The sequence below is a fragment of the Abramis brama genome (assembly GCF_963993115.1).
Source record: "Abramis brama genome assembly, chromosome: 1".
In the NCBI taxonomy this organism is placed as follows: Eukaryota; Metazoa; Chordata; class Actinopteri; order Cypriniformes; family Leuciscidae; genus Abramis; species Abramis brama.
The window spans coordinates 25,802,944-25,823,505 of NC_139963.1; the positions used below are offsets into that span (position 1 = coordinate 25,802,944).

The 20,562-nt window shown below is 37.5% G+C and overlaps 1 protein-coding gene across 1 annotated transcript in view; it reads left to right on the forward strand.

Annotated features, from left to right (window-relative positions):
* Nucleotides 1-20,562, forward strand: part of stat5a (signal transducer and activator of transcription 5a) — an 85,443-nt gene that overhangs the window by 36,389 nt on the left and 28,492 nt on the right. Inside the window, exons 2-5 of the mRNA XM_084135709.1 lie at nucleotides 11,838-11,902; nucleotides 18,364-18,498; nucleotides 18,606-18,762; nucleotides 19,255-19,344. Of these exons, the coding sequence (XP_083991835.1) occupies nucleotides 18,371-18,498; nucleotides 18,606-18,762; nucleotides 19,255-19,344 (375 nt within the window). The 5' untranslated portion in view covers nucleotides 11,838-11,902; nucleotides 18,364-18,370. The remainder of the gene's footprint in view (nucleotides 1-11,837; nucleotides 11,903-18,363; nucleotides 18,499-18,605; nucleotides 18,763-19,254; nucleotides 19,345-20,562) is intronic.

Sequence of the window (20,562 nt, forward strand, 5' to 3'; positions counted from 1 at the left end):
GAGGCTGGGAATGAGGAAGCATAGCATCACTCACTGCCTGACCACGCCCTGAATGGCCCAGAGATTGAGGAAACTGCTCTTTTATTGAAAATGTGGGTAATGTGGGAACAGTTTAAAGAAAAAAAACAAAGATTCTACACCCAGCCCTCCTCCGGGTTGAGAGCAGCTTCGCACATCTCTGGGCTGCCTGTATCAGAGCCGCTTCGATGGACTTTGGAGGGTTTAGTGGCCTGAGGGACGGCAGCGGGCTGGGTAACAACACAGGGGACTCCAGACTTCACAAGGAGGGAGAGTTGGGACCGCAGTGCTGACATGGTCATGTTCTCGCAGTGCAGACTTGAACCATCCACGAACGCCGTCTCAGCCCAGGCATGTGTGACAGTGAAAGTGGCCGTCAGATGAAGACTGGAAATGACCGCATCCAGAAACACACGAACGGAAAGGCATCTTTAAAAAGACGCTCGCCGACCATGCTTGCTCTTTTAGGGAAATCTGCTCTTTGCGCTGAAGCACCCAGGGAAATTTCACTGCACTTCTGAATGAGTGCAGATGCTTGCTGCCATCTTGTATACCCATATGTACGAGGGAATGGCTCGGTATGCAAATTCCACTCACCAATTCCATTGGTCTTTTTTCTAAAACTCAAAGGTGATTGGGGCTCCCAAATGAGACACCATTAGTCAGTCGACATAACGTTGTAGTGACTGACAGATGCTGAACTTTTAAATTATTTAAATTGCTAATTTTGGTGGAAATAATGGCACAACTGTGTGACAGTTGTAATGTAATTCATATTTTTTAAAGGCTCTTCAGAATTTAAGATTAAAATTCTGGGTAAAGTTGCTTAAAAAGTAGGAAAAATAAATGATGAAATCTGAAAAATCAAGCCCTGAAACATGAAAATGGCCAATGTTAAAGATATATCTGTGTGTGTGTGTGTGTGTGTGTGTGTGTGTGTGTGTGTGTGTGTATACCAGGTAAACCCAACATTGTGAGGACCAAATGCCCTTTTACAAACTTAGTAATATCAGTAAGTTTTGACATTTTTTTGTTCCCCATGAGAAAAACGCCTTATAAATCATACAAGCTTAGAAATCATACAGAATGAGTTTTTTTAAAAATGCAGAAAGTTTCGTGTGATAGGTAGGTTTAGGGGTAGGGTTAGTGTAAGGGGAGAAAATATACAGTTTGTACAGTAGAAAAACCATTACGTCTATGGAAAGTGCCCATAAAACATGAAAACACTGTGTGTGTGTGTGTGTGTGTGTGTCTCTCTGGCACGCTTTTAAACTTAAGAGTTTTCTATGGCAACCAGTAGTTATGAAGTTACTTATTGATCATTTCGTCTTAACAGCTCTCATTCCTCTCATTCCACCAGCGTTCAGTCTGTTTCTACACCTCGCATGTCCAGACAGCACAATTTCCATTTCACTTCCTTCCTTTGTTCTTGAGCTCTATTTTTAACATCCATTCACTACTACCTTTCCCAGTCTGTCTTTGTATGTTCTTTTTGAAAGTGCACTTAACTTGAGTTTTTATCATTCAGGTAAAATTGGGCTTTTAGATGGTTATGTGCACCTTTGTTAAAAGTGTGTGTGTGTAGAAATGTGTACAGGACAGCTGCTTTTTCCCTGGAACAGAACTGGACCATCTGTCCATAGTTCATTTCAGCTGCTCTGGAATAAAACTTTATGAAATCCTCTGTTTGTCTTGCATGCATGTAAGATGCTTTACTAACTGGTTGCTACACCTACAGACCGATCTAGTTCAACGGAAGTTAAATGGAAATCACATACTGTAACACACAAACATGCAGATAGAGACATTTACTGTACCATACACATATACTTTTCCCTTTCCCACACATATATACTAGACTCTTAACAGAAACATGATCAGATGTTGTGCATTCATGGGCGGCGCTATAGGGAGGGGCTAGCAGGTGCTTCAGCACCCCCAAGAAAGACCAAAGCACCCCGATAGCACACCCAAAAATAATTTCTGGAAGCAATTATATTCAGGCTGTATTCTATGGAAGCCCTGAACCGCATTTAAAAAAAAAAAAAAAACTTTTCTTGTTATTTTGAGATATTAAGTCGTTATTTCAAATAGCGTTATTTCGACATAAGAAGTCGTTATTTCGACATAATATATGTTATTTCGACATAATATCTCGCTATTTCGACATAATAAGGGGACATTCTAATCGTCATTAAGCCACATTAAGCGTTTTTATAATGGTTTTCTATGGGAGGAAAATGCTTAACGTGTAATTGCGTTCATATTCTGGGCTCATCTGAATTTTTGTACATAGCACAGCCTACTTTATGCTTTTAGTATCATAATGATTAATAAATGCACGCACAATTATCCATGAACTTGATTTGAACAAATGCCTTTCAACTTGTGTGTGCAAAATTCAGAATTAAATGAATGTGCAGCAATTTGTACAAATAGAGAGTCTGTAGGTCTACTATACTGTTGTAGCCATTAAATAAGCGCATTTAGTTTCATATTTGTTAAAATATTATAATGTTATTTTTTTTCCATTTATGTTGATTTATGAAAAGTGAACAGCACGACTAAGATAGGATGCACAATATGAGACATGGAGTGGGTCAGACATGATTTCGACCACTTCATTAAGTTTTGTTTTGTAGAAAGCCTTTCTTTAAAATGAATTTCGTTTTGTATAAATTGTATCTTAATTTTAATCAATTTTTCATCAACCAATTGCCTGGATTTAATGAATAAGAAGCAAATATAACAGACAATATAATCATGGAGGCGCCCACGCGGTCACTTGCATTGCACGTGAACTGGAGCGCATCTCATCCTAACTTAACGAAACTCAGTGTATGCCTCACACAGACATGAGAAATACATCAAATACACAAAGCTTGAAATGTCTTTAAACGAAATAATACAAAACGAAAAAAGAAAAAGGCTACTCTCTGATTATGTAATCCATTATGTGCATTTCTCTCTATAGGCGCGTTCACTACGGAGATGGCGATCGTCAACTTCATCTTTGCAGTCGACACTGTCAGAAAACACTAGTTTATTAATAAAAATCAATGCACGCGTCACCGGATTTACAAATGTACATCTTGCTTGTTGCACGCACACATATTATGTTGAAATAACGAGATATTATGTTGAAATAACATTATTATTAATAATAGCCTACATCTTTTAGAATATTTGATTGAATGCTGAATGTTACGCTTGTTCAATTTAATAAAATTAAAACTTTAATTGTGATCATTAAAATAATTGAATATTAAATATTTAGTGGCCAAGTTTTGCGCAGCTTCCCGTCAATGATCTAGCACCCCCTCAGCACATACGTTAAAAATTCTCTGGCGCCGCCCCTGTGTGCATTTAAAAAGTGTGTGAGGTTTAAAATAAGCTTCACAAAGGACCTGTTAATAGACAGACAGACGCAAATGCACAGAGACACTCCACATACCAGTCTTGCTAAACATCTGTCGCTGTTCTCGCAGAACAATTTCAAAGTGCCCCTATTATTATTATTATGCTATTTTAAAGGCTCCTAATTTTGTTTTGGAGTTCTCCTACAATAGGTTTACATTACATTACAAGGTTGAAAAGATTTCTCATAATATACATTGCACATCACCACATTTTTTCAATGATTCATAAACGACTCATCCAATAAGTCAGTCTCTCTAAATCCCTCCTTTCAAGAGACTACTCTGCTCTGATTGGTTAGACGCCCCAGTCTGTTGTGATTGATCTACCTCTTACCACGCGTGTCGGAAACGAAACTCCCATTACCAAAAACTTCTGCCCCGGAGGCTTCCAAAATTTCAGTGATTTTACACACTGTAAAGACAGTAACAATGGAGTCGATTTCACCATATCAATCTGAGTGCGAGTCCGATGCTGAAACATTGGAAGAACCAGTTATTCAACCCGAACCTCCATCGCAAGGATTACTTGAGAAGGACGTTTCTCAGTGAGTGACACACAACTCAGTTTGAGGTACATTATGAGATGTTGCAACTGCATCAGCTTTAACAAGTGTACTGTATGTTCATCAACAAACCGATGTGTATATTTTTTATTTATTGTGGTGAACAGTCTAACTGTATCAATAATGGCGCCTACTTTAGCCGAGCAGCACTAACATGAATGACTGATGTAACATTAAAGATTGTAAAACAAATCTTGCTCCATCCTTTATCATTACTCAAAATAGTAAAAACATCAGATAATATGCATTAACGGACACAATTTCAGGTAATAGTGAGCCCATAGCTGCTTAGCAGAACTATTTCAGTAGCCTAAGTTAGTAATAACGTGAGTTAGTCAGTTAGCCGGAGAACTAGCACAATATAAAACACAAAACTATGTATTTTGAATACCCGGTAGAAAATATATACATCAATAATTAATCATACCTACAGGTTGTGATTCTGAGGAGCAAGTTGGCCCTGATAAAGTGGGTACTGTCCCATCTTCAATGGATAAGCGTTTTATAAATCCCATTTAGACCTCACAGAAATTTGAGAAGCAATCGTGAAAAGGTTATACTGCTGTTGTATCGCTGTGGTAATTTTAACCACTGACTCTTTAAATCAAAAGCAGAATTTGCTTTTGCAGAGCAGAAACAGCGCCTTCTCGACATGTACAGCATTTGAGACACCAGCTACAGCATTTGAGGGTCAAAGTAAACATTGTTCTCAGACAGCCAATGAAGACTATAGGTGGGCACTATGCAAATGTGTTACCCAGTGACGTGTAGCCCTCACGAAAGTGGGATTCGAATTCCTGATGACTCTTTTAGTCTGTTCAGAGTTGATTCTTTCTTTTGAGAGTCGATATATTTATTTATCGTGCACTTTCTGCATCACAACTTTGCAGACTGTTTACATTCACAGACAGCTACATTACACATTGCATGAAAGGTAATATTTGAAAAAACATTATTTGGGCACTTTAAATTTAGAGCAAATGAAGATAATTTGGCTATTAAGTACTGAAGTTGCAAAGCTTTTGGCACAGTCAGCCTCAGCATCCCAATAAACAGTATGATGGGTCTCATCAACGCCACTGGTATGCTGCTCATTTGGCCAAAGCCCTTCCTGTCAGACAGACAACAGCTTGCTTTCAAAGTCCAAGTTGCTCAGCCACATTCATTGACATTTTCTGAATTTACATAATTAAATTACATTCTTGACCTGATGCCTAAAACATATCAGCAATTTAAAAATCCAAATATGCTCCTGTTTGAAAAGAATCACAAATATTGAGTAAAGGGCAATTTAAGAATAATAATGAATTATATACATATATAATTCATTATTTTTAGTCAAAGTAGTAGTAAGTGTGTGAATTATTTAGTGACTTTCACTAGCTAACTAACCTTCAGATTGCTTCAGGACATTCTAAACTAAGAACTACATTTTTTTGATACATTTTTGGTATTTAAAATGGCAAAGCTTTAAATAATGACAGTTAGGCTATGTTTTGTTGAATTCATTTTATTGATCCTAACAGAAAGTGCTACCGTTGCCTACCGTTTCTATGGTTACATCCTCAGGCGAATGCTTCTTCTCTTTGCTGTTTAGTGCACTCTTAGTAGTTTCTGAAATTATACACACACATCACATATATGTCATATTTCAGCAGCTTTAATATTTTAATCTGTATTTTGTTTAGTAATGTGCAAAAAGTAGTTTGTTGTCGTTCATTTTGCCGTTAAGTATACGAGGTCTGTCATGATGGTGGTTTGTGTTTATTAATGGTGATATAATTTGTAACAGGCAATGAGAGAATATATGACAGATATTTGTGTCCACCCAGTTTCAAGCGCTGTGATGTTGCTGTCCACCTAGTCCCAAGAAAACAATCCATTCGCTTGACAAATTAAATGAATGAATGAACATCCCTATTAAAGTCACTTTGGCCTTGGTCTTAATAGGGCCCAAGAGAGCCGTGCACATTTTGTGTGGCGTTATTGTACACATGCTCTTTAAAGCGTTACAGATGAACTGGGAAACAGCGCAGTGGAATCAATAAGTCAACATATGCTCTGAATAACATTGTTTAGCTATATAGTCATTACTCATTGATCATTTAGAAAAAAAATGACTAATAATTTCCCCATTTTGGCCTTATTTTAGGCGTTTCTGTGTTAATTTCAGGGAATGAATAACCGCGAGGCTTGTGGGATTCAGAAAAAGAGTGAATTAATCTGCTGGTTTGTGTTCCTCCTGTGCTTTAATGCTTTAATTAATGTATCCACTTCACAGAACACTTCAAACTATTCATACTGTGTACGTGTGTGTGTGTGTGTCTGTCTGTCTGTCTGTCTGTCTGTCTGTCTGTCTGTCTGTCTGTCTGTCTGTCTGTCTGTCTGTCTGTCCAAGGATCATTGAGTTTAAACACTTCACCTTTCCGTGTTTCATGTACTCACTCATTTTCCCACCATCCATCCATCCATCCACCCATCTATCCATCCATCCCACTCATAGCGGCTCCAAGCATTTGCTTAAAAATGTGAAAAGTAGATTCCATACGCTGTGCTAATGGACATATGAAGCAGGTAATCAGAGTAGATTCATTCAAACATGATATGTCTTTTTTCATGCTCATCCTAAAAAAAGAAACAAACTGCCTGTAAGTGTCCATGTTTTCTTGTGTGTGTGTTGTTTTCTTGGTGAGTAAGTGCGACCGGCTGATAGCCTCTAGGCATAATGCACCTTTCACAAGCGCTTCATCGCCATGGCAACCGGAGGTTAGTGGTAGGCGTGGCGATTACGGCGGTTGAGTCGGCTGCTATTGTTACCTGCACAGGAAGTTTGATGCTCACATTATCTTCTCACAGATTAATCTCCGCCAGATGCGTGACATATTATTTCATGTTTGCTGATTATGATTTTCTGACTTTTTCTTTTCAATCTTGGAAATAATCTTGGTTGTATATTGTTTTAGGGTATTTTAGAGACCGAGGTATTTATAGATGTCATGAGGGCCTCTCTGGAGGGTTTGTCTAACTTGATCAGATATGCAATGGCAGATGGTATGCAAACATGCGCGCACGCACACACACACACACACACACACACACACACACACACATTCATCAGCTCACAAACAGGCATGAGTCACTGCCTGTGCTTGCTCAGATAGACTGACCTTTTAATCAGGATTTAGACTAATGATACCAAACACGCACAAACAGACACAGATTCTGTTCAGATTCTGTTTACTGAATGCCCGCTCCATTTTGAACATGGCACTTTATCTGGGAGACTTGTTCACAAACAAAAATCTTGATTTCATGGCCCTCACTGAGACGTGGCAGCGGCTGACTTCTTTTATTGACTTCTTTATTGTATTTTAATTTACCGACCTCCTGGTCCTGCACCAGAGTTCTAGATGAGTTTTCTGAGTTTTTATCTACTATTATTAAATTAGACAAAGGTTCAATTCTTGGTGATTTCAATTTACACATTGACGACCCCTTTTGTAATGTAGCGTCTGAGTTTTTAACACTCACAGACTCTTTTAATTTAAAGCAACATGTTTCTTCAACATTGTAAAGCACAATGTGCCATACCATTTTTATGCTGATGACATACAGCTGTATTGCTCAGATTTATTGGATTTAACGGATTTATTGGATTGTATTTCTTGTGTAAAATCGTGGCTTGCTAGTAACTGTCTACAATTAAATTCGAAAAAGACTGAAACCCTAATTGTTGCCCCAGACAACAAAATCCCATCCATCCTTCAACACCTTGGTTCTCTGAGCTCCTCTGTCCAGTCGAGCCTTAGAAATCTTAGCGTCTGGTTTGTCTTTGGACTGCCATTCTATACTTTTGGTCAGAAATTGTTTTTATCATCTAAGAAATAGTGCAAAATTGAGGGCAATTTTATCAGACTCTGCATGGTCTTGAGATGGGTATCCATGCTTTTATTTCTTCACGTTTAGATTACTGTAACTCTCTTTTTACTTTTTTTTAACAAATCTGCTCTAAATCATCTTCAAACGGTTCAAAATGCTGTGGTAAGGCTTTTAACAGGATCTGGCAGAAGGACACAAATCACACCCATCAAATTTCATATTGATTTTAAAATATTAGTTTTAACTTTTAGAGCTTTAAATGGTCAGGCCCCACAATACATTGCTGATTTGTTATGCACATACTCCCCAGGCCGTGCCCTTGGATCCTCAGGCCAGAGTCTTTTAATGGTCCCAAAGACTCGTTATAAAACCCTGGGAGACCTGTCCTTTCAGGCTGTAGCCCACAGACTGTGGACTCTCCCCCCAGACACTAGGCCTACTGTGTCATGTCCATATTTATTACAGTGCTCTGTTGTCCCGGATGGTTTGTTTTTATATGTGGTAAGAAGATTTTTCTGAACAAACTTTTTCACCAAAAAACAAAATTCTTTCATCATTTACCCTCATGCCGTTCTAAACTTGTATGGCATTCTTTCTTCCATGCAACTGCTAAAGTTTGCAGAATTGTCACTCTGCTGTTTTTCATATAATAAAGTGAATGGTGACCAGGGCTGTCAAGCTCCATAAATGACAAAAAGCACCATAAAATTTCCATAACCAGTAGGTCAGTTGACTGCTATGCTGTATTCAACGTAGTCAAAAATGTAAGTACTTATTCACTTTTAATCACATGATCTCCCATATTCATAATCGAACTGCACTATTGAAATTAAGCGAATATACATGAATTTTCAGTACGTTTTATTTCATTTGAGTATGTTCCCATCACAGACTGGTTGTATAGACTACACTACGACAAATATGAAAGTCTTTAATTAATAATCCTCAATGAGTAATATGAAGATAAAGACAGACAAAATAACAAATAACATCAAACACAGACAAGAGACAAAGAACTGAACAAAACAGGGAGTACTTATACCAGAACTAAACAAGGGTACTAATGAGATAATTGATGGGCAACAGGTGAATACAATGAATGACTAAATCAAACACACAGGAAAACTGGGTCAAACTAGCAGACAATGAAGGCAGTGTCAAAACACAAAGAAACATGACCATAACAGAACATAACTGTGACTGTTCCTCACATATAGCACATATAAAATTACTTCAGAAAATGGCGCACAAGTTGAATATTTTATTTTGCTTTTTAGTCTTTTTGATGCTTGTCACTTTTCACTTTCATTGTATGGAAAATATCGTCTTTGTTGGTCCATGGAAGAAAGCACATCATACGGCTTCAGAAATGAGTACATAACAGCTGAATTATTTCTCTAAAGAGAAAAGTACTCTTTTATTGATTAACTCTTCTTTTATTCTTTGCACCATTAGTCTAATTTCTGTCAAAAGATCGAGAGGGAAAATGGCTTGTTTATTCCCAGAAAGCAAGAACTACATCTGAAGAGAACTTGGAATGTGTGTGTGTGTCTATATATATATTTATTATTATTATTATTATTATTATTATTATTATTATTATTATTATTATTATTATTATATTATATTATGTTGTTGTTGCATAAGGTCAGCTGGCACCAGTCCCGGCCATAAATATGCTTTTATTCATCCTCCCTGTAGAGAAAGCGAGTGATAGTCAGTGTGGAAATGGTGGGGGATTGATTTGGATTTGCTTCATCATATTAGCCTTGGAGGGATGGAAGAGTGTGAGAGAGCGAGGAATGCTCTTTTGGATATCAGCTTGAAAGTATTTGCGCAGTGTGAGTGACGCAACAGCTTCAGGGTTGTCTTTGTGCGGCCATCAATAAATGCAATAAAAACACAGATGGTGTGTGTGTTTGTGGCCGCTTGAACATTGCCCCCTTAAGAAAGTTGCCCTCGGCCCTTCCAGCTGCCTGCAAAGTGTCGGATGAGTGTTTTTGTGTTGATACTGTATGTGTGACAGTTCACTCTGTATAAACTTGCCGCCACTCACCAAATGAAACTGCATACAAATGCCTCTTTGCCATCTAAAGCAGTGTTTGTATTCTCTTCCCTGCTTATCTGTTCCTCCTCACAAGCACTCACTCACAAATGTTTATGTTTGTCTTCCTCTCTCTGCGCTATCACATCAGATCACGCACAAATTTCCCCTCCTCGCCTCATTAACATCTGTCGCGCATGGTTTTCTACATGGATTCCCTCTTATCTTACCATGGCCTCTGTCAAGAGAGAGTTTCTCTGTGAGATTACATAATCCTCCCCATGGCGTCTAATCCTGGCTGGCTTTCTAAAGTCAGTTGTGTTGAAAATAGGCAAGAATCTGTACCTTTGGGTATCACGCTTGTGTCGAAAGTGATAATTGTCGACTGAGTTGTCGATAGCTGTTGATCAAAACATTATATTTTTTCTGGGGTAAAAGGAACAGATGGAGTTATATATAGATAGTGTTTTTTGCTGATCTTTTTCATAGAATGAAAGTGAATTGTGACCAAATGTTGTAGATAAAACCGCACACAAATTTCATTGAGTGACAAACCGTGCAGGTAAACAAGCTGGTGACAGCTCCATCTGTCAGTGAAATTGCACAAAAACATGAAGAAGACACATTGTGAATTTATTCCTTTTCATTTTGAAAGTTGAATGCGAGGAATATCCCATGTATTTTAGCCACATGGAATTCTAGAGGAAAAAAATTACTCAAGGCATCCTAGAGGACGAAGTTGTCAGAAGGCAAGGCACATGTGTTTTTCAGACTGTTTCATTTGAATCAAGCTAGTCTCTTACGTAAGAGAGGGTTGAATCTCATTCTTACAATGTGATTTAAATCATGCTGTTTCAAACAAAATTATCAGCCAATTGGCGAGAAACTTTATTTAATATTGGTGCTTGGCAAGTGTTAGTTTTGAACCCTGCTCTCATCCTGTGCAGTGCAGACAAAATACACAGCCAAAACTGACTGAAGCTGGTCATATTTAGAAGAGATAAGTCATAGTCTTAGTTCATGTCAGACAACCAGGCGATTTTCAGGGATCAATCTAGAATGCACTAAATCCTACACTGCTTTTTTGTTTGTTTGTTTTTTGTAGAAAAGAACCACATTTTGCATTCAATATGAGTGTTAATTTTGCATGTTAAGTTATCCAATCAGTTGATTATTCTCTGTCCAGAGAATGTTTTTTCCTTCAGTTTCCCCATTCAGCGTTTGTGAATGCACCCAGTAACCATAGATCAAGATTTAATGCTTCACATTTAACGTTTCAACTGTCAGTGGAGACAGATTCCTCTTTCTTTCTTTCTCTCTCTCTCTCTCTCTCTCTCTCTCTCTCTCTCTCTCTCTCTCTCTCTCTCTCTCTCTCTCTCTCTCTCTCTCTCTCTCTCTCTCTCTCTCTTAGATTTTCTTTCCCTCTGAGGAAAGAACAACAGACTGAGAGGAAGTAACAGTTTTGCAGACCTTAAAGGGATAGTTCACCCAAAAAATGTAATTCTGTCATCATTTCCTCAAGTTGTTCCAAACCTGTATGAGTTTCTTTCTTCTGCTGAACACAAAAGAAGATATTTTGAAGAATGTTGATAACCTGACAGTTGATGGGCCCCATTGACTTTCATAGTAGGAAAAAACAATACTATGGGGACCATCAAACAACTTGATGACTGAATTTTCATTTTTGGGTGAACTATCCCTTTTAACTATTGTTATTCTTACCTGGCGTGTTCAGTGTGTATATCTCTGTTTAATTAAATAGGAGTGTTGCATTGTGTACTTCTTCATACAGAAATGTATACTTCTACTTCTCAATGTTTTTTGTTTTTTTGTTTTTGCTTAAAATTGTACAAGCTACGACAAAAATACTTATACAGTTCTCTCCTTCTCTCTTTCTGTCTCTCTACCACGCAGGTTTTCCAGGTTTCCTCTCCAAAAGTTCCTGTTCTTAGATGGTAACAGAGAGCTTGAGATAAGAGGTAAAATTAATGTCTGCATGTGTGTCTGAATGATTGTCTTTTTTATTCTGATGTGATTTTAATTGCAATGTGATTCCTATTGAGATGTAAATACTATTGTTTGTTGTTGCTGTTATAATGATGTAATGATGGAGATTAGTAGAAAACATCTCCGGTTAATAAATGTAACCTCATTTCCCTGAGATGAGGGAATGAGACATTACATCAAAAGCTAAGGAGAAAGATGTTTCCCCATAATGTCAGCTTCTGACGTAATGTCGAAGTGACCGAAAACGAAAGGGAACAAAAATGGTTACCTTGAGTTATCAAGGTTATCAAATGTCTGCTTTTGTTTTGGTCTGTGTGATCTCGCCCACTGCCATTGTATTTCGAATACCCAATAGTATTTCGACACCCCGGGTTGCCAGCTGGTGGAAAACACAGCGTATTGTAGCCATGGAAGTCAGCAAACAAACTACCTAACCTAAAAATCCTCGGCAGCCATCTGAAAAGCTCTATGTCCAGAGGCATATTAAAACGCGGATTAATCAAGTTACAAGTGTAAGTGCTCATCGCCTTCCACTGTACGTTGCGCAACCCGCGTGAGCGTCGAGTCTGAGGAGGAGGTAGCGGGGAAACAACCCTCTCCAATATTTAGAATTTGGACTGCAGTAGGCTACCCATTTGAACTGTCTGCTGTCTTGCTAGCTGTCAATATTACTGTACCTTTAACACATTCTGTTGACTGATTTACTTTGCACCTACTAACTTTCATTAGAGTTCAAAATAAAGTGTTACCAAAATTTCGATCAAATAAAAATTCCAGATATGTCTATAAAATGTTATGATAAAATACAATACCATTTATTGCACATTGGCTTTTGGCACATATTATAACCCATAAGACAAATACTAGACAAATCATAATTAAGTCATAGTAAAACAGGGACTGACAATATGCACTCAGTCCCCTCCCCCATGGTGCACATCCCCTCACAGAGTCAGGCATTGTCCTTATTTAAAGGCTTACAGCTACGGGAATGAAAAAATGCCTTTGTAATTTGTTTTTACTGAGAGGAGGAATTATCTACCTCCTCCCTGAAGGTGGAGGTTCAAGGTATTTGAGAAGTGTATTTTTATTTTCTTAGCCTCCTCCACAACTAAGAGGTCATAAAGGTCCTGAGGCCAAGGAAGGCCACAGTGCTTCATACACAGCCTAACTTTTACTATTAATGATTTATTTAAATTTTTCACTCTGTTTGAGCAACAAAAATATGGGTTTTGTTGTTGTTGTTGTTGTTGTTGTTGTTGTTGTTGTTTTTCTTCATATTTTTTGCTAGTTTACTTTTTGAACCTACTGACCTGGGGTGTTTGGGAATTTTTGATACCTATATAGACCTAAATAATGCTGTAGACATTATTGATATTATAGATTTACAGATATTGGAATTTACCTCTATGTTTACTAACACTGCTCCCTGACCAGAATTTAAAGTGGCAAGCAATTTGTCTGTCCACGATGAACATGAAACCATGTGATGCAACACTGTTGCAGACAATCAGAATAGATTTGATGTTTAATATACAGCTATGTGTTGTGGGACTTTCAACCAATGAGATTTTACTGTAAGGCAGCGCTACCAAGTATGATTCTTCTGCAGATATAGATACCGAGAGGTCAATAAAATGTCATCTTGGTTGTCACTGCTTATCCAGGACTCTATACTGTACCTTACCACACTCTCTATCTGCACCCCCGCCTGTTGAATAAACTCTTAGTTTCAGAGTAGGTTTAAAGTTGATCAAACCATACAGATCCAACCTGGTTTAGATCAGGTTCAGTGGGCTCACAACGTTCAGTTTAATCGTTGCCTGTCAACTCAGTGTTTGACCCAGAGTTTGTGATTAACTCTAGAGAGTGTCATGTGCAGCAAACAGCCAATCACATGGAACATGGAGAGCATCAGCAAAGCAACTTGAAGACAAGCCTGCAAGGTTAGCAAAAAAAGCTTAACTCCTGCTGGCGCAATGGTACGCAGGGAAGGAGACCAGAGGCCGTTTTTTCTATGGATGTCAATGGAGTAGAGACTTCACTACGCAGAATAAACGACTTTTGTGAGGAAACAGCCTATAATTTAATGAATCGACAGCCCATCGGCAGCCCATGTCTCTTAAACATTAGTTTTGGATTGATCTATTTTTAGAGTTTACATTACATAGAGTTTATGAAAAAATGCTTTTTTTATAAGAGATTTTTATAAGGATTCAGTTTACGGCACTTCTCGTTCATTTCTATGGTGTCCGCAAAGAGTGATTGACTGTCGCAAAACTATAAGACTATCTCTGACATCAGTTTGATTCACTTCTCGCGAGAGAGCTGGTGCAATTCACTTCTATAAATATCAAGAATTTATAAATGTATATACAAGGCAGGAATAAATGGTGCTGCAGCGAGAGTTTGAGAAGGCAGCTGAATGAAAAAATAAATGCATTTATCAACTGAATTTAAATAATAATTTATACAGATTCACAAAGAGCTCAGAAGAATACACGTAAACTTAATCAGATTAAAAACTTTATATATTAAAAATTATATGATATATTTTTTTTTAAATTTAATTGACAATTAATATAATTATTATATAGATATATTATATGAATTATACATAATTATAATGTATTATATGTATAATTATTCATAATATAAATAAAATAAATAGCAGCAAAATATTTTCACTAAACTGCTAAAGTGACTTTATTGCATCAGATACATGTCACTTTGCTCACAGCTGATTCATTTTGATTTGCGATCTCTAACCCAGAATAAAACCTGCGAGAGTTAGCCAGCTAAAAACAATTCACCTTCTTGTGCCCGAAAAACCAGAGTTCAAACTTATCTCAAACTTGCCTGGCCGTTTCCCAAAAGCATCGTTAGCCAACTGTTTGCAAGTTCTGTTGAATTTTGTAGATAACGGCGAAACTTGCGACCATAGTTGGCTTGGCGAAATGCACCCCTGGGTAGGAAATAAAACCGGTTTCATGCAGCTGGCCTCAGATATTCAGGATAGGTCTACCAGAGCTGTATCATCTACAGTTTAAAAGTTCTTATCTGAATCCCTCGTGTTATGTGTACTTATGTGGACAATAGCACTGGGAGGATCGCAGTTCCTTGAGGAGCCCCAGTAGAAACAAACAAGCTTGAGACGGTAGTTTCTGTTGTTTTAACATACTGCGCTCAGCAGGAGAGAAAGTCCAGAATTCACAATATGATGGAATCACAGCTTGATCTGTGCTTTAGCCTCAAGGGAACTAGGTACTGTAGTTAAATGCAGATGAGAAGTCTAGAAGAAGAGCATCTTTGTGTAAAATGGCCTCTTCAGATGTTTTATGTATGATGTTCACAGCTGCACTGAAAACCTTGTTTGGCCCTTATAATCATAAAGTTCTAGCCTTAGGACTACATGTGTGGTCACATTATGTGTGCAAATGTGAGACGCTGCGTTATGTGACACGCTGATCAAAGATGTGGGAATTGCAATTTAATTCATAATTCTGAAAACACAGACTTTTGAAAACGGGTTTCAAAGTGCAAGTTTTTTAAACCAATACTGTGATCGTCTCCGTGAAAACAAAAAAATCGGAGAATATAGTTCCCAGTATGTATACGGTTAGAAGATGGCTGTGTCTCATGTGACCTTGTTATTTGTATATACAAATCACAACTATACAAATCACAACATGTAAATAGGAAAATGTTGGCGTTATCTTGTCACTTATTGGGAGCAGTATGCTAGCTGGAGCCGTTTACTTCCAGTCTTTGTGCTAAGCTAGGCTAGCGGTGGGTGCGTCAGACAGAGTTACGGCACGCACGGAGATGAAAAGAGTATGTATGGACTTATCCAACTCTGGGGGATACGGTGAATAAGCTAAAGTCCCCCCAAAAAAGGCGTGTTCCTTTAACATCCATGATGAAACCTTTCAATTGTGAAAAGGTTCTTCATAGTGGAAAATGTTCTTTAGATCAGGGATGTCCAAACTCGTTCCTGGAGGGCCACTGTCCTGCAGAGTTTAGCTCCAACTAGCCTCAAAACACCTGTCTGGAAGATAGTATGCCTTGATTATTGGTTCAGGTGTGTTCATTTTGGCTGGAGCTAAACTCTGCAGGACAGTGGTGCTCCAGGAACAGGATTGGTCACCCCTGCTTTAGATTATTAAAATGTTCTTCACACTAAAAAAAATAAAATAAAAATAAATAAAGGTTCTTTCAAGAACTTTTCATTGAAAGATTAGGGCAACCAAAAATGGTTATTCTATTGCATCGCTGTGAAAACCCCCTTTTGCAACTTTTACTTTTAAGAGTGTAGGCTTATCAGCAGCCAACAAATATCTAATAGGATTGAATGAGTGGTGAAGAGAGCAGGCCAAATGTGAGGTGTGAGAGGAAGTGTTAATGGGTACAGTGAGCTGTCAGGGTCAGGAATGCTTCGTAAGATCAGAGAGACATTTGACCTGGTTTCAGCAGCAGCAACCATCCAAAATCACATCAAACATCAGTCTCCTTAATCCTTCACATCAACCGGAATCAAGTGTTTGTCTTTGTGGTTAGTTGACTGGCAATGAGTGGCTTTTGTGTCTGCCTTCTTTATAAGTGTAGTGTTCGTGTGTGTGGCAAGCTGACTGGAAATCAGTGGTTTTTGTGTCTGTGTAGGTGTGCAGCTTTCAATTCATGTACATGTCTGTGTGGTTGCACTGCTTGGAAACACACACATGTTCACACATATGCGAACACACACACACACAACAAGTTGGACAGGAAGAGGCGGGCTGTGAACTCTCTTCTCTTACAAGTTCCTTCCGTTTTGATTTGAAGCTCATATGCTCATAGGTGACAGCTCAAACAAATCAAATGCAACGGTTTCTCACATGGCTCATTTTAATTGCTGCTTTGTCTTGCATGTTTATGTTCTTTGAAGACACTTTCTTACCACAGCAACTTCCGAGCAGGGGATTTTCAAACTGAAGTCCAGGGACTCAACCAATTTTGACACGATTACAGTTTCATTTTCACTTTTTTTCTTAAAGATCAAGATTAATTAATGATTAATTAATAAATCTAAAAAATAAGATATATCAAGGTGTTAATCTTGTGAATTTCTATTGAAAATGACTTTATTTACAGCCGTGTGTGTGTGTGTGTGTGTGAGTGTGTGTTGCAAGAAACCTTGACTTAGTGCACTTCATGGGGAAACACTTCCGCATGTGCAGTCATCACCATAAAAACTGTCAGCGGACTGATCAGATGACCCTGCCTGGAGTGATGTTTGAATATGTAGTTTCGAGTGTGTTTATGCGCATAGAATTTGATGCTTTAAGCAGTGCCTGTAGTTGAGAGACAAGCAAGTCATGTGGGGATGTTATATTGACGGCTAAAACGAATTAGATAAACACACACAAACACAGATACAAGCTAACATTTCTGCACACACACAAATGAATGGTGGTCAACCAATATATATGAACCAATATATGAAGATTAATAATCATTATAATACTATTTTAGTACTTTATCAAATTTATTTTTTATTTGCATTTGTACATTGTTTTCATTACAATAAAGCACACATTTTAGGTTACATTCTCATTATATGACAATGGATCTGGATTTTGTTCATATGAGTTTTTTTTAATAATACATATTATTCACAAAAAAAAATATCTTTACCATCACAGGAATAAATACATTTTAAAATGTATGAAAATAGAAAACAGTTATTTTAAATTGTAATAATAATTCGCAAAATTACTATTTTGATCAAATAAATGTAGCATTGGTAAGCAAATGTGAGCAAAAATAATTAATAAATCTTACCAACTTTAAACTTTTGAATGGTTTAATTAAAGGGGTCATGACATGGATGTACAAAAAACACATATATATATATATATATGCGGAAAAACGATTGCAACCCTCATTTTGATCCTCTATGTCATTGTCATTGAAATGACAATGCACACTCGCTATTGCATCTGAATGTTTTGTCATTTACAGAAAAAACATTATGAAATAATTTACTTATGGTTTGTGATGCAGCTGTCGGATCAAATACAGTTGGCTTCTTCAGCTTTCAAAAAAGTTTCTTTGCGAACTCTCCATTACACTGTGCCTCAAAGCAAAAGCTCTTTCACTCTTCCATTTGTCCTGTTGTCGACAGACACAAGCACGCGGAGTATGTCAGAAACTGAATGTGCATCTATATTGACGCAATGTGATGCTCACATCCAATGTAGGCAAATGTAGCCATTAAGCGACTGAATGCCAGAAGGCAGGGCCTATGGTGCGATGATGTATAACTATTCGTCAATGTTATATGATCGTTATATGTGAGCATCTCTTTGGTATTCCTTTTTTTTTTTTTGCATTTCTAATTTTCCCTAACTCTCACTTGTTTGTTGTACTGTACCCGACACTGTGTCTCTGTCAGAGTGAAAATGGCAGTGTGGATCCAGGCCCAGCAGCTGCAGGGAGATGCTCTGCACCAGATGCAGTCTCTCTACGGGCAACACTTCCCCATAGAGGTGCGACACTACCTGTCCCAGTGGATAGAGGGACAACTCTGGTATGTGAAGAGTTTGCCTGAGCTCATTTGAACTGCAACTGATTTGCAGATTTTGACATTTTTTATTACATCAGTGTTATTTGCTGTGTCTGTATGTCCTCTGTCAGGGATGCGATAGATTTAGAGAACCCTCAAGAGGAGATTAAAGCCAAGCGTTTATTGGACAACCTGATCCAGGAACTACAGAAGAAAGCAGAGCATCAAGTGGGAGAGGACGGCTTCTTACTCAAGATCAAATTAGGACATTATGCTTCACAGCTGAAGGTTCTGCTTGTTCTTTGTTTGCGAGTACAGTTCAGGAATGATGAGTTAAAAAAGTGATAACAGATCAGACTTTTGATTTTCACACATTCAAAAGCTCCTGAATAAATGTTTATAATACACACACACTGAAAAACATGCAGACTCAGATCTCTTTTATATGTTTGTTTGAGATGTTTCTCTTAAAGGATATTTGGAGGAATAAAATTAGAGAATATAGATATAAAAAATAAATGAGAGTTGTTGACATACAGTATATCAGTGCATGATGATAAAGCCATTATTAACAACAGGCCAGTCAGGAAAGTGCAGGCGCAGTGTTTACTGTCACTAGTGTTGCACAGTGTACTTGAGTGTGTTAATGTAAACAAGACCGAGTAGATGGAGGTGTGCGTTTGTGTTTATTTTCCTGTAATTCTGACTCTGTGTGTGTGTGTGTGTGTGTGTGTGTGTGTGTGTGTGTGTGTGTGTGTGTGTGTGTGTGTGTGTTTTCAGAGCACATATGACCGATGTCCCCTGGAGTTGGTGAGATGTATCAAACACATCCTGTACACGGAGCAAAGACTCGTCAGAGAGGCGACTAATGTGAGTGGACAGAATAGGCAGTCGGTTTATCAGTTCATTTGTAATAACGGGTTATTTAAAATTAATTGTATGTGTTCTTTATCTTTATTTTGTGTATATACTGTATATATCAAATAAATGCAGACTTGGTGAGCAGAAGAGACTTCTTATCTAATCTTAATGACACCAAACTTTGTGTGTGGTGTGTGTGTATATATATATATATATATATATATATATATATATATATATATATATATATATATATATATATACTACACACACACGCATGCACGCACGCACACATACTGTACATTCACGCGCACACACACACACAGTTAAGATTTATTTGATCATAAATACAGTAAACACATTAGTATTGTAAAATAGTATTACAGTTTTAAATAACTGCTTTCTATGTTAATATAGAAATATCCTTGCTGAATAAAAATAATAAAAAGTAAAAAGTAATTATTGGCCTCAAACTTTTGAACGGTAGTCTAGTTATTGCGTTTTTGTTACACAGATAAGTGTAATAGTTAGTAATAAATCTGTTAATTTAAAGAATTGATACTTGATAAACTGCCCCGAAAATGATATCTATATATAGATTTTTTAAATTTACTGGAACAACTGGAAAAATCATGGAAAAATACATAGAATTGCATTGGTCAAAATGTGTGGGAACCCAGGTCTGTGAATTGTTCAATAACATATGATTCCAACATTTTACAGATCTCATAATTTTACTCCCAGAGTTCGCTCTACATTCGACTGATTTATAAACACTTTGTTTGAACAAGCCATTAAAAATGGTTTTCTACCATTTATAAAAAGAGAGAACTATGTTGTCGTCTTGGTTTAAATCATGGGCATTGACTAATAAACAGGGCAGCTGTAAATGAGACTGACTTTTACAATCTTCAGAAATAGAATTTGCATTTGCATTGTGCATGTGTAGATGAACATACATAGCTAAATATACACATACTAATCTACACAGAAATTCGACGATACCTGCCAAGAAAGTGCTCAGTTTTATGAGAGTAAAAGAGGAAATTTCAGATTTTATTAACTGAACTGATTTATGGTATAAAATCATAAAACTAAAGACAATATCAGTAAATCTAGAGGCTCACATACACATGAAAATGCCCACTCATTCCTTATGTTCTTAGGCACACCTGTCCATCCACTCAACGCATAATATTTATGTTCACATACCATGTATGCACTACA